General features: G+C 44.8%; 1 protein-coding gene across 5 annotated transcripts in view; it reads right to left on the minus strand.

The window, feature by feature from the left end:
• Positions 1-1,850: 1,850 nt before the first annotated feature.
• The window catches only part of exo1 (exonuclease 1), a 31,238-nt gene continuing 17,714 nt past the window's right edge, over positions 1,851-15,374 (minus strand). For all 5 annotated transcript variants that reach the window (XM_072512160.1, XM_072512152.1, XM_072512146.1 and 2 more), the window contains 5 exons: positions 13,178-13,430; positions 8,266-8,866; positions 8,065-8,160; positions 5,705-5,901; positions 1,851-4,727 (listed from right to left, as the gene is read on the minus strand). In XM_072512160.1, coding sequence (XP_072368261.1) covers positions 4,586-4,727; positions 5,705-5,901; positions 8,065-8,160; positions 8,266-8,866; positions 13,178-13,430 — 1,289 coding nt within the window. In that variant the 3' untranslated portion in view covers positions 1,851-4,585. The remainder of the gene's footprint in view (positions 4,728-5,704; positions 5,902-8,064; positions 8,161-8,265; positions 8,867-13,177; positions 13,431-15,374) is intronic.

Below are 15,374 nucleotides of genomic sequence, written 5' to 3' on the forward strand. Positions count from 1 at the left end.
CTCCAAATCTTCATCCCAAAATCATTCTTTAGGAAAGTTTAATGCTTTGATCTCGGGGTTTGTGGGCGGGGAAATCCCCACGGGTAAAGAAGGTGCTGTGGGAACAGGGTTGCGTTGGGGGGGGGGGGGGGGGGGGGGGGGGTGCCAAGCATAATGAATTATTATTGGGCAGCGAATATAGCCATGGTTAGGAAGTTGGTATTGGGGAGGGGTCGGTGTGGGAGTGGATGAGGCAGCCTCTTGCAAGAGCACAAGTTTAGGGGCATTGTCGATGGCGCCTCTGCCATTCTCGCCGGCCACGTACTCCACGGTGGTGGCGGCGGCCCTGCGGGTGTGGGGACAGTGGTGGCAACTTCGGAGGTTGGAAGATGCCTTGGTGTGGGCACCAATTTGCGATAATTATAGATTTGCACCGCGCGGCGGCGGCACGGGGAGGGGGGGTGGTAGGGGTTTGGATGCGGGATGGCAATGGGCAGGAAACGACCGGTTTGGGGACCTGTTTGTGGACGGCAGCTTTGAGTTTAGAGGACTTGGAGGAGGAATATGAGCTGCCCAGTGGAAATGGGTTCCGGTACTTACAGGTACAGGATTGTGAGGAAGCAGTGTTGTCATCCTTTTCCGATCTGTCACCCCCGGGACTACACAATAAGGTGGTGACAAAAGAGGGTGTAGGGAAGGGCAAGGTGTCCGATATTTACAAGGAGTTAATGGACTGGGAGGGAACCTCGGTCGGAGAAGTCAAGCGGGAATGGGAGGAGCAACTGGGCGGAGGGGTGGAGGAGAAAAACGAGGCTGGGTTGTGGGAGGAGGCTCGGAGTAGGGTGAATGCATCTATGTCATGCGCAAGGCCTTATCCAGTTTAAGGTAGTTCGTGAGATGGGCATATGATGGTGACCAGGATGAGTAGGTTCTTCAAGGGGGTGAAGGACAGATGTGGGTGGTGCGCAGGGAGGCCCGCAAACCATGTTCACATGTTTTGGGCATGTCCGAAGTGGAAGGTGTCTGGGCAGGATGGACGTTTTGTCGGAGGTGCTGAAGATGAAGGTGGCCCGAGTCTAGAAGTGGCGATATTTGGTGTGTCGGAAGCCCCAGAGTCCAGGTGGCGAGAGGCCGACGTTTTGGCCTTTGCCTCCCTGGTAGCCCGGAGATGGATTTTGCTGGAGTGAAGGGACTCGGAGCCACCAAAGCCAGGTGAGGGGGCGAGCGACCTGGCGGTTGGAGAAAATTACGATCGCCTTAAGGAGGGTGAGTTGATGGGTTTGCCCAGAGATGGAAGCCATTCATCGTACTGTCTGCTGATGTTGCAATAGCCTCCAGCCATAGACACTATTCCCACCACGAATTTCCTCTCCTCACCCCATCATCTACACCACTGGGCACCAAGCAGTCACATTTTATTATTTTTATTTATGAATTTAGAGTACTCAATTCATTTCCCCCCCCCAATTAAGGTGTAATTTAGCATGGCCAATACAGCTACCCTGCACATCATTGATGTTGGTGGGGGGGGGGGGGGAAAGAGACCCACGCAAACACGGGGAGAATGTGCAAACTCCATACGGATAGTGACCCAGAGCCGGGATCGAACCTGAGACCTCGGCGGTGTGAGGCAGCAGTGCTAACCACTGTGCCACCGTGCTGCCCCAAAGTCACATTTTCTGACAACAAATGTCAAATTCTACTTTTACTACTCAGTCTTGTGAATTTTTTTCTTTTGTGAAAACTCTGAATCAGTGACCATGATTATCAATAGTATTTTCACTTCTTCCTTACAGCATCTTGTGCAATGTTGGTGGCCCATAACAGAATAGGGTTGAACAGTATTTGTGCAATAAAACAAACAAAATATATGTGTTTCAGGGTTTTATTTTCAGAATGTTTTACAGGAAAATGAGCTACTGTGGATTTGAAAGACAGACTTGTATGAAAATACAAAAAAAGTAAACTTAAGGTAAACAGATGCACATTCATTTCTGTGGTGGAAAATATCGAGATTTATTTTACATGGTCAACCAACTAACTTGATTAAAAAAGCTTTTTCACCGTCTAGCACATTTCCTACTGAAGCAATGCAGTCATGCTGCCAGTGGTCAGAAATGTAACCTACTTACTTTCTGAGAAAGATTTTGAAGCATTAGTAGCAATGTAAAATACAGCCATGAAAAATCCACAAGTATGGGCAATCATTCTGATAATCTATGTTAATTATTGGCAGTATTTGCCCTCCGGTTGTACTCCAAAAAAAACCACATCCTGCTCTGGGTTTCTGAGCTGGCTTGTTCATCTGACGGGAACAAAGACTTGCATTATATAATGGATTTTGCAACCTCGGGGTGCCTTTTCAGAAACATATTTTTGGAAGTTAGTGTTGCAATGCAGGTAATATGGCCCCCAAGTGATGCACATCAAGGTTCCGCAAACAGCAATGACAATGACCATATATATACTCTGAGGCAATGTCGAGTGAGGAATAAATATTGGCCCGGTCACAGGGCGGCCTTAGGGTGTTTTATGTTGACACTAGAGGGCAGACAAGGTCTTAATTTAACATTTCATCCAAAAGATGGCAACTGGAAATGCCATCCCAGATTGTGCTCATGAGCAGAATTTGACAGATTGCAGGATTTTCCACACCACCACCACCTGAAAAGGCAGTGGGAATGCCTCACTGTCGAAGAAGGGTGCCACTCAGCCATTTCATATTCCATGCCCTCACTTGGGCAGATTTGCTGGTCGCTCCACAGTCCCAGCAGTATAACCTGGAGCAGAGGCCACCGCTGAGACTTCAAGCGGTCTATAGATTCAAAGTCCTGAAGTCCAGGACCAGGTATTTGCACGGTGGTCTCACACAGGGAGAGTGGAGGTCTGGAAGGGTTTGGGGCCTTGACAGCGAAGTCAGGGTGGGAGGTGCTGCCCAATATGAAATGGGGGCTTTTGAGAGGAACACCTCCCATATTCCTCCAGAGGCAAGGACAGGATGATGACCTGCTAGGCTTACTATCACCCTTGGTACCCTCATGCTGGCCTCAAAATGGAGCCCAGGCAACATAGGGCTCAGTTTTTAAATTTTTTTAAATTTTTTTTAAAAAGAGTACCCAATTATTTTTTTCCCAATTAAGGGACAATTTAGGATGATGCGACCAATCCACCTTCCCTGCACATCTTTGGGTTGTGTGGGCGAGACACACGCAAACACAGGGAGAATGTGCGAAATCCGCACGGACAGCGACCCAGGATCGGGATCGAACCTGGGTCCTCAGCGCCGTGAGGCAGCAGTGCTAACCACTGCACTGCCGTGCCACCCTTTTAGGGCTCAGTAGAGCCATGGGTGGTCAGTGAGCCACCACAGACCTTGCCTGCTCCCAGTGAAATTGAGGACAGGTTGGAGGGGATGGAAAATCACCTGGGTAACTTAATGGCTCCTCTACTTGCAAACACACCAACAGGGACTGTAAAATTCCACCCCAAGTTTCTGTCATACAATTTGAACTCCTGACCTGCTGACTCAAGAGGAGAATGCTACCATTGAGCCAGGGCTTCACCGTAGTGCGTCTTTAGCTGCAGTACAAACAAACGCAAGATAAAATTCTCTTTTTCCCATACCACAATAACTCGTTAACTAAGCCACTTCTGCAAATAAATTCTCAATAGCTCTACTCGACGAATAGCTGGTAACAAAACAAAAAAAGTTTGTTTATTACTTTGTCAACGCATTTGCTGGAGTTAAAGGTAGGATTGGCATGGGGAAGAAAAGTAGTATGTTTTATTTTATTTATATTTCTATTTGCTTCACGTGTTGAGAGTTTGTGGCATTGTAATAATGAATTACAGATCCTTTCCTTTGCTGATGCCATCAAACTTTAATCCATTTGATTCTGAGATTGTATCAAATTCATCTGTTCCCACACTCCACCATCATGAAGCAACATTTTTTAAAAACGTGATTTATTTATTTTTTGCTAGTTAATACTTGTAAACTGTAACGACCAACCCATGTGTCAGGAATTCCCAGCATCCTTGAAACAATCTTCTAGGTTGACACTAAAAATGGTTCAATTTATCCGAAACATTTTCTATACCTACACAATATGGCCCTATATAAATTCTATATATTTCTGTAGGGTATTTTCCAACTTTGCTGCCTAGTTACTAATTTACCAATATGGATCGCTGCTGTCCTGTTGTAGAACCTATCTGGATTTAGGGAGGACATAATTTAAACCTTCCTGTGATACGCAAGGCATCTTTATCCACAACTTTTAGAGTAAACGGGAACAATGTTTTTAAGTTTATGAATCCACATTTGCTGGGTTGGGGGGGGGGGGGGGGGGGGGGGGCAGAACTACATTTAAACTGCTTTGTTCAAAATAATTTCAGTTCTCAAATAAATTAGATCAGTGATTAAAAAAAGTAAAAGATTTAATACTAATCATTGCCATTGCACATCTCAAGCCAAGTTCTCTAGGTTGCCACCTTGCAGTCTGCACCAACTTTATATTTTCAACAAGGTTAAAATAGAGAGGTCAGTTATGGTTGCATATCCCCGCCTACATGGAATCAAGTTTAAACATCTTCATGGGTTTCCTCACCACTGTATGGCCCTTTGCACAGAACTACATTCTGACCTCAAAATACTTTGATCAGTCTCTGGGGTCAATATTTGCAAGTTGTCCTCAACAGGGGTCATTGGATCAGATTTTTGACTAGATTGTAGTTTCCTGGATTCGCTGTGGAGATCAAAATAATTTGTTAGCAGCTAAAACGTCAAAAAGTGTACATAAAACTTTATCTTCAGAGTTGGTCTATACAAGGGTGGTGCAGTGGTTAGCACTGCTGCCTCACGGCACCGAGGACGCGGTTCGATCCCGGCCCCGGGTCACTGCCTGTGTGGAGTTTGTACATTCTCCCCATGTCTGCGTGGATCTCACCCCCACAGCCCAAAGATGTGCAGGATAGGTTGATTGGCCATGCTAAATTGTCCCTTAATTGGATACCTTAAACTTATGGTGAGAAAAAAAAGAAATGCAGGGGCAAACCAGTCATCTACAAAGAAGACAAATAAGGCAAAATGGGGATTCGGTGTACATTTTTACAACATTAGGTCAGACAAGTATAGATCATGCACATTAATTGATCGTCAGTTCAGGAAGGAGAAAGTCAAGTTTATTCGATGCTCGTTTCCTGGGAGCCAGATTGAACATGAAAATTCCAAGTTGCCATGGAGTGGAGGTTGGCTGCACAATGGAGGAGTGAGGATTGGTTACTGGTGACCTGGTTCATGGGACGAAACTGACAAATCACATGACCCAAACCTTGGGAGAGGGATTTCACAACATCCAATCCACAGGCAGAGCAAGAGGCCAAACCCCAGATTCCGTTTTTTTTTTAGTGGGATAAAAGCAGGAGAAGCACCACCAGTCACCAACCTCAGTCACAGACCTCCAGAATGCATGGAATGCACTCAAGCAGCTTTTGTCATTTGAAAGCAAATCTCCTCGTCTCCTTTGTTCTATAAAAGTGCCCCTTTCACTCATTCCATTTTCAAGCATCTATAAGTTTTTATGAATGCACACAATTTCTGGCTGTGCCAGAGCTTAAAATGTCAAAAGGTCATGACTCACAACCGTAACAGACAGACAGGGGAAGGCAGGTACCAAACAGATCAGGACCTAAAAGAAGTACCATTTCAGTTAACAGTACTTACCCCACAAACCCAAATTTCTGCCACAAGTCATGGATAGTAGCCTGCAGTTCAGGCTTATTCTCGTTATTTGGGGCAGATTTTCTTTTCTGCAGCAAGAGTGACTTTTTGTTTAACCCGCTGGCTTTGGCTGGTCCTAGAAGACTCAGTTTTGCAGACTTTCTTAAAGATCCAGGGCTCAGCTTGTGTAAGCCAGGAACCTGAACAAAGAGCACATTTGGTAAATATGCAGCAGCATTATAGTCAAATCCATTTTGGTCATAGTTTTGCATTTAAAAAATACTACAGGTCTACATTAAAAAGGGCAAAATATATCTGATTAAGCATCAGCTACCTAATAAATTAACTTATTTCCAGAAGCATGGTGGCAAGCACAACTGCTTCACAGCTCCAGGGTCCCAGGTTCGATTCCCGGCTTGGGTCACTGTCTGCACGGAGTCTGCACGTTCTCCCAGTGTGCGTGGGTTTTCTCCGGGTGCTCCAGTTTCCTCCCACAGTCCAAAGATGTGCAGGTTCGGTGGATTGGTCATGCTAAATTGCCCTTAGTGTCCAAAATTGCCCTTAGTGTTGGGTTGGGTTACTGGGTTATGGGGACAGGGTGGAGGTGTGGACTTGGGTAGGGTGCTCTTTCAAAGAGCCGGTGCAGACTCGATGAGCCGAATGGCCTCCTTCTGCACTGTAAATTCATTGATAATTAATTATTATTATTATTATTTTTTTTTAAAAGCAGTAAAGCCACATATTTTCTGTCCCAAATTTCCACAACACCGCCTAGAACTGAAGTAAAGAAATGCCCTTCAGGTCATATTGGTTATCAATAAGAATAATCAGATCAATCACATTGCACTAGTTCAGTCAGCTAAAATGGGGCAGGGAAAGGAGAGGGAACTTGTATTAAACTTGGCTTTATGTAAACAATTCCAGCACAAATTAACCAAGTTCTCAATATATTAATCTTTGACACGACCCGCCCCCCCCCCCCCCCCCCCCCCCCCACCCCACCCCCACCGTTGACTTGCGCTGCATCATAGTCTCACAGGTGCCAGAGATACGCTGGTACATCAAAGTGTCTATTTTTCATAAAGTGACCTAAGAATTTGATAGTAATTGCCACCAGTCTATCTGACTGCGGGACATTTGTATGAGCCCTTCCTGTTTATTTCCTTTGCTCTCATTTCTTATGTTCTTTTATTATTTTGGTCCATGGGCTCATAATCAGAGTATACTTTTAAGTAGAAGACTCCAGATTGAAACAGCTTGCTTGTCAGGACACTGTGTTCCCAGTTTTTTTTTTGGGGGGGGGGGGGGGGAAGAGGAAGAGATGCCAGACTCCTCGGCACAGAGTGGACCGTAGGAACCAGACTTGGAGGGAGTCAGATCGATTGGGTGGCTGGCAACCGGTGGATTAGCCAGGGACAGTATTCTGTTCGATAATGATGAGTGATTGGCTCCTGTGTGATACTTTCCGAGAATACTGTGCAGAAGCGTTTAGCTTTTGTAAATAAAAGCGCTCGCTCTCCTCTGTTTGCTTTTTTTTTTTTAATTTAAAGGACACAATTCATTTTTTCCAATTAAGGGGCAATTTAGTGAGGCCAATCCACCTACCCTGGGTTGTGGGGGCGTAACCCACACAAACAAGAGGAGAATGTGCAAACTCCACATGGATAGTGACCCTCCCTTGCTTGCTTAAGTGAAAAAGAGTTGCTGTATTGTTCTCAAAGAAGTAACCACCTGGCACATCCTTCGCTGTGAACAGGGAAGTCTGCGGAGCCTGCAGAGAAGGTAGACAACCTTGCCCGAGAAAACCATCTCAAGCTTAAAAGGAAGGAGTATCAAAACAAAAGCTGAACTTCAGAAAAACACTAACCTGAAGCCATCCCAGTGCATCAAAGATCTTTATCCTTTTGATATTTTGTTTCCCTTTCGATCACCCTTTCCCCGAGTTTGTTTTTGAGTGTTGGGTGTTTATATAGAGCGTGGGTAGTTAGGAAGGTAGTGTTGGGAAAGGAGCATTAGATACTCATACATTTCCTGCCTGTTTAATTATAGCACTGTACATAATAAAAGGTTACTCGTGTTAAAGTTGCAAAATTGATGACTGCACTTTTATTGGGCTCAAGCAAGGACCTTGGGTATTTTAAATAAAATCTTGATTCACTGGTGTTGCGAATCCCGGTCAAGTGGGGCTTGAATTGACCACCCACTAACCCAGGGTGTGAGACACATTGGCTGCATAGCTAAAATCAATTACCATCCCACTTGTGACCAAGTTGGTAGTAATTTTTATATAATTGGAGATAAACATGGTTTTGAAATAAAGTTGACCTGGTTTTGGAAAGTATACAAACAGTCAGTACACTTACCCTGTGCTTTACAATTACAATAGTTTTCTCAGATAATTCAGGCAAAGTGCCAGGAGAAGAAATTTGATTATGTGATGTTGCATTGTCACTGGCTTCCTTTCAAGCAAAGAAAAGATAAATGGATTAATTAACAAACTGAAGCCATTTATCACTTCAATCAAATTTTTAAAATCATTCTAATGTAAGCATAAAGCATCTTACATCCAAATCGGAACTCCTGGACTTTTGAGAAGAGTCTGAGCATTCAAAACCACTGCATGAACTACCCAGAGAAGAGGTAATGCCAAGAGGAGAGTGTGGGGAGGTCATCACATCACTGTCTTCATTTATGGGTTCCTCAGATTGTTCCAGGTCTTGCTGGTACTGGATTGCACTCGGATCATGTTTTGCCACTGATTTATTGTCATTACGTTTCATTACAGTGGAGGGTGCCACCTTTCTGCAGTATTGCTGCAATACAGAAAAACCTGCTGCAGAATTAGGTGTTCCCAATATTTCCCTCGTGCCACCAGACCAACTGAAAGCACTTAAACTTTTCCTGGCCACCGAATGAAAATCTCGGAGGCTTGTATTGGTATTAGGGCTGGCGTTTAAAGGTTCAGGTGACTGTCCATCCTGTTCACATTCATTTCTGCTTATATTTTTCACCAAGAAGTCATTATTCTCACTATTGCAAGAACTAATTGGGTTCAAATCCGTGCATCTCTTTGTTGCGTTAGATATTGCATTGTCTCCAATCTTTTGATCAGATGCTCCAACTCTTTGATTTGATACACAAGCGTCATTGGGACTACAGAAGAACCTGCAGAAGAAATATGGAAAGAAACGGTTTTCAAATTCAGAATAAAGTGAATAGCCACCAGAAATAACGTCCGCAAAGAGGATGGCATAGATCTTAAGCAAAACATCTTCCAGATTAAGTTTTAATGAAGTTATACGGTTAGAGCAGTTAGAATCTTGTTTTTAAACAGCTGTGTCATTTAGCGTTTAATTTTCAGTTAAGGTCGGCACAGTAGTTAGTACTGCTGCCTCAAGGCACCAAGGTCCCAGGTTCGATCCTGGCCCCGGGTCACTGGCCGGGTGGAGTTTGTACATTCTCCCTGTGTTTGAGTGGGTCTCACCCTCACAACCTAAAGATGTGCAGGGAGGTGAATTGGCCACACTAAATTGCCCCTTAATTGGAAAAGAAAACTTGGGTACTCAATTTATTTTCATAATATCCCTCAGTGCAGAGGGAGGCCATTTGGTCCATCGAGTCTGCACCCACCCTCGGAAAGAACAGCCCACCTAGGCCCACTGCTCCACCCTATCCCCATAACCCCACCTAATCCGCACATCCTGGACACTTAGGAGTAATTTTATCATGGCCAATCCAGCTAACCTGCATATCTTTGGACTGTGGGAGGAAACCGCAGAACCCGGAGGAAACCCACACAGACACGGGGAGAAAGGGCAACCTCTGCACAGATAGTGACCCAAGGCCGGAATTGAACCCGGGTCCCTGGCGCTGTGAGGTAGCAGTGCTAACCACTCTGCCACAGTGCCGCCCTCAAAAAAATTTTCAGAGCTAGCTTACTTCGCTACATTTAGTTTACGGGCTAAAGTACAATAATTTAATATTAAGGTTTCCTGTGGTTCAGAATCACATTAGGGATATATTAAAATACACAAAATGAAAGTGGTTAGGCATTTATTTTGTTTCTTCGAGATGCAACAAGAAAAAAAAAAGAATAATTATTTGGATTAGCAAGAGATGCTGTTAGTGAGAGTTTTGGAAAGTGTGCACTTTTTGTAGTGTCAGGTATATTGCAGGCTATTCACAGGTTACCTTAACTTCACTCTGCATCATGGGTTAGGATTAATGTCCTGTATTATGGGGCTAGGGTTAATGTCCGTGAGCAATAATGGGTGAACAGTGCACCCAACAGTTCCTTTTGACCAAAGCAAACCAATTGTGATCCAGCCTCAGGCTCCCTGAACATCATGGAAGGAAGGCAGGATGACACATCCATTCGGTTAAAGGAAGGCCTTCTAATTAAAGGGGTCATGTGCACTTGAACCTTTCAGGCTGTTGAAACCATTGAATGGAGAAGTGACCTGGGACGTTAGTCTAGCGTAGAGACTGACTTTTATTCCCCTCTCATTACATCTTTCAGAATGCCTAGTAACAAGCAAAGATTTGACTCAACAAAATAGACTTTATGGGAAAAATAGACTGGAACTCTGTTTTGTCCTGAAGCATACTTTTCTCTCCATAAATATTTTATTGAAAATTTTTGGTCAACCAACACAGTACATTGTGCATCCTTTACACAATATTATAACAACACAAATAACAATGACCTATTTTATAAAATTTTTTTTTTTTTAAAAATGAATAAATAATAAATAACAAAAATGAAAACTAACCCTAATTGGCAACTGCCTTATCACAAGTAACACTCTCCAAAAATATAATTTAACAGTCCAATATATAATTATCTGTAGCAACGACCTATACATATTATACAGTATATATTAACAACCCTGAGAGTCCTTCTGGTTCCTCCTCCTCCTCCCTCCTCCCCCCCCCCCCCCCCCCCCGATCCTGGGCTGCTGCCTTCTTTTTTCCATTCCATCTATCTTTCTGCGAGGTATTCGACAAACGGTTGCCACCGCCTGGTGAACCCTTGAGCCGACCCCCTTAGAACGAACTTAATCACCTCTAGCTTTATAAACCCTGCCATGTCATTTATCCAGGTCTCCAACCCCGGGGGCTTGGCTTCTTGCCACATTAACAATATCCTGCGCCGGGCTACTAGGGACGCAAAGGCCAAAACATCGGCCTCTCTCGCCTCCTGCACTCCCGGCTCTTGTGCAACCCCAAATATAGCCAACCCCCAGCTTGGTTCGACCCGGACCCCCACTACTTTTGAAAGCACCTTTGTCACCCCCATCCAAAACCCCTGTAGTGCCGGGCATGACCAAAACATATGGGTATGATTCGCTGGGCTTCTCGAGCACCTCGCACACCTATCCTCCACCCCAAAAAATTTACTGAGCCGTGCTCCAGTCATATGCGCCCTGTGTAATACCTTAAACTGAATCAGGCTTAGCCTGGCACACGAGGACGACGAGTTTACCCTTCTTAGGGCATCTGCCCACAGCCCCTCCTCGATCTCCTCCTCCAGCTCTTCTTCCCATTTCCCTTTTAGTTCTTCTACCATAGTCTCCCCTTCGTCCCTCATTTCCCTATATATATCTGACACCTTACCATCCCCCACCCATGTCTTTGAGATATCACTGTCCTGCACCTCGTGTGTCGGGAGCTGCGGGAATTCCCTCACCTGTTGCCTCGCAAAAGCCCTCAGTTGCATATACCGGAATGCATTCCCTTGGGGCAACCCATATTTCTCGGTCAGCGCTCCCAGACTCGCAAACTTCCCATCCACAAACAGATCTTTCAGTTGCGTTATTCCTGCTCTTTGCCACATTCCATATCCCCCATCCATTCCCCCCGGGGCAAACCTATGGTTGTTTCTTATCGGGGACCCCCCCCAAGGCTCCAGTCTTTCCCCTATGCCGTCTCCACTGTCCCCAAATCTTCAGTGTAGCCACCACCACCGGGCTTGTGGTGTAGTTCCTCGGTGAGAACGGCAATGGGGCTGTCACCATAGCCTGTAGGCTAGTCCCCCTACAGGACGCCCTCTCTAATCTCTTCCACGCCGCTCCCTCCTCCTCTCCCATCCACTTACTCACCATTGAAATATTAGCGGCCCAATAATACTCACTTAGGCTCGGTAGTGCCAGCCCCCCCTATCCCTGCTACGCTGTAAGAATCCCTTCCTCACTCTCGGGGTCTTCCCGGCCCACACAAAACCCATGATGCTCTTTTCAATCCTTTTAAAAAAAGCCTTCGTGATCACCACCGGGAGGCACTGAAACACAAAGAGGAATCTCGGGAGGACCACCATCTTAACCGCCTGCACCCTCCCTGCCAGTGACAGGGATACCATATCCCATCTCTGAAATCCTCCTCCATTTGTTCCACCAACTGCGATAAATTTAACCTATGCAATGTGCCCCAATTCTTGGCTACCTGGATCCCCAGGTAACGAAAGTCCCTTGTTACCTTCCTCAACGGTAGGTCCTCTATTTCTCTACTCTGCTCCCCTGTATGCACCACAAACAACTCACTTTTCCCCATGTTCAATTTATACCCTGAAAAATCCCCAAACTCCCCAAGTATCCGCATTATTTCTGGCATCCCCTCCGCCGGGTCTGCCACGTATAGTAGCAAATCGTCCAAATACAAAGATACCCGGTGTTCTTCTCCTCCTCTAAGTACTCCCCTCCACTTCTTGAAACCCCTCAACGCTATCGCCAGGGGCTCAATCGCCAGTGCAAACAATAATGGGGACAGAGGGCATCCCTGCCTTGTCCCTCTATGGAGCTGAAAATATGCAGATCCCCGTCCATTCGTGACCACGCTCGCCATCGGGGCCCTATACAACAGCTGCACCCATCTAACATACCCCTCTCCAAAACCAAATCTTCTCAACACCTCCCACAAATAATCCCACTCCACTCTATCAAATGCTTTCTCGGCATCCATCGCCACTACTATCTCCATTTCCCCCTCTGGTGGGGCCATCATCATTACCCCTAACAGCCTCCGTATATTAGTGTTCAGCTGTCTCCCCTTCACAAACCCAGTTTGGTCCTCGTGGACCACCCCCGGGACACATTCCTCTATTCTCATTGCCATTACCTTGGCCAGGATCTTGGCATCTACATTTAGGAGGGAAATAGGTCGATAGGACCCACATTGTAGCGGGTCCTTTTCCTTCTTTAAGAGAAGCGATATCGTTGCTTCAGACATAGTCGGGGGCAGTTGTCCCCTTTCCTTTGCCTCATTAAAGGTCCTCGTCAATACCGGGGCGAGCAAGTCCACATATTTTCTATAGAATTCGACTGGGAATCCATCCGGTCCATACTTTTCAATTATTTTACTTGCCTCTCTAACTCGCCTTGTTACACAGCCGCTCTCACGACAATGTGTCGAATACGTAAAGCCCAGTTGGGTTAATGTCACCTAAGCAGCTTTCAATTAAAAAAACAAATCAAACTGTACCGGCTTCTGGTTCCAGGAACAACAACAGCGCCAGAATCTTCATTTTTCCTTTGCAAAAGGATGGCAAACCGATTCCGGGCCTTGGAGTGAGGCCTTGGACTTTCATTCCTGACCGAGTAGTCCGCTGATGGGGATTCCTCCTCTTCTGAACGACATTGTGGAGATCGGCACTTTTCAGCAGCTTCTTCTTTGTGCCTTTTACTATTTGGAAATGAGTACTGACTTAACAAGTCTCCATCTGAAAGCCCTTCATCTGATGGGTAGAAATAAAACCATGTTTACGTCAGGATTAATTTATATACTGCACCAGAGCTACCTAGATTTTATGTTTAAATTACATTTAAAAAATAATCTTTAGTGTCACAAGTAGGGTTACATTAACACTGCAATGAAGTTACCGTGAAAAGCTCCTAGTCGCCACATTCCGCCGCCTGTTCGGGTACAGAGGGAGAATTCATAATTACCCAACAGCACGTCATTGGAGATTTGTGGGAGGAAACCAGAGCACCCGGAGGAAACCCATGCAGACACAGGGAGAACACAGACTCCGCACAGTGGCCCAAGCCAGGAATCGAGCCTGGGACCCTGGCGCTGTGAAGCAACAGTGCTAACCATTTAAGTTAAATAATCAGTACCTTGCAAACAATTCATAAAGCTATTAGAATGTTATTCTTTATTGTGAGGGGAAGTAATTACAAAAGTAGGGAGGTTATGTTTCAGTTGTACAGGGCATTGGTGAGACCACATCTGGAACATTGTGTACAGTGCTGGTCTCTCTATCACAGGAAAGATGTATATGCATTAGAAACAGTTCAGAGAACAGTTACCAGACCAATACCAGGACAAGCAGGTTGTCATATGAGGAAAAGTTGGAGAGGTTATGTATCCACTAGAATTGAGAAAAGTAAGAGGGGACTTGATCAAAACCTTTTAAGATCCTGAGGGGTATTGACAAGGTGGACGTGGAGAGGATGCTTCCTACTGTTGGGGAATCTAGAACCAGAGGTCACTAAATACGGGGTTGCACATTTAAGATGGAGATGAGGAGCAATTTCTTGTCTCAGAAGGTCATGGGTCTCTGGAACTCTCTTCAGTGACTCTGCAGTGGAAGCAGAGTCTGTGAATAATTTTGAAGCAGAGTCTGTGAATATTTTTACGGCACAGCTAGATGGATTCTTGATTAACAAGGGGTGAAAGGGTATCAGGGGCAGGCAGGAATGTGGGGTTGAGGTTATAATCACATCAGACATAATTGTATTGAATTGCAGAGCAGGCTAGAGGACCGAGTGGCCTACTCCTGCTCCTAACTGGTATGTTTGCAAATCAGAGTATTAAACTAGCAACTGATTTTTCCATTTAACCAATGAAACAGTACTACTGCTACTATAACCAGTCAATACAAGAGCGTGCTTCATCTAGCTTATAGAAATCTTTTCAGTCAAAAAATATTACATTTTTTGTACAAAAAAAATCAAATGCAGAATAAAGCAAATATCCATCAGAAATAATATGTCACAGGGCACCGCTGCCACCGTGTTGAAGACTCATGGTCAACCCCAGCCCATTGTGCAAACTCCACATGGACATTCTCCCCATGTTTGCATGAGACCCACCCGCACAACCCAAAGATATGTGCAGGGTAGGTGAACTGGCCACACCAAATTGCCCCTTAATTTAAAAAAAAAAGAATTGGGTACTCTAAATTTTTTTTAAAAAGAAATAATATTTCATAAAAAGGCTCCTCGTCCTTGGAGGATGGATCTGAACCAAAAATAGCGTTCTAATTAACTAAGTTTAATGAAGTTATATGGATAGTAAAATGAGAAGCTTCTGTTTTTAAGAGATGTCTCAGTTAGCATTTCATTTTTATAGAAAGTTAGCTGACTCTACTACCTTTAGTTTACTGGCTGAAATAATTTATACTGAGGTTTCTTGTGGTTTTGTTTTAGATGAGGGATATATCAAAATAGTCTAAATGCGATGGTCAGTTATTCATTTTGCTTCTTAGTGAAGGAATAAGAAAAAGAAGAATTGTTTGGATTCGCAAGAGACTTTTAGTGGAAGTTGTGGAAAACTCTTTTTGCACCCAGCGTCAGGGATACTGCAGGTTATTCACAGTCTATCATAACGTTATTCTGCATCATGGGGTTAGGATCAATGTTTCAATGCAATAACACAAGAGACTAAGTACTCATGT

This window comes from Scyliorhinus torazame, chromosome 1 (assembly GCF_047496885.1).
Source record: "Scyliorhinus torazame isolate Kashiwa2021f chromosome 1, sScyTor2.1, whole genome shotgun sequence".
Classification (NCBI taxonomy): domain Eukaryota; kingdom Metazoa; phylum Chordata; class Chondrichthyes; order Carcharhiniformes; family Scyliorhinidae; genus Scyliorhinus; species Scyliorhinus torazame.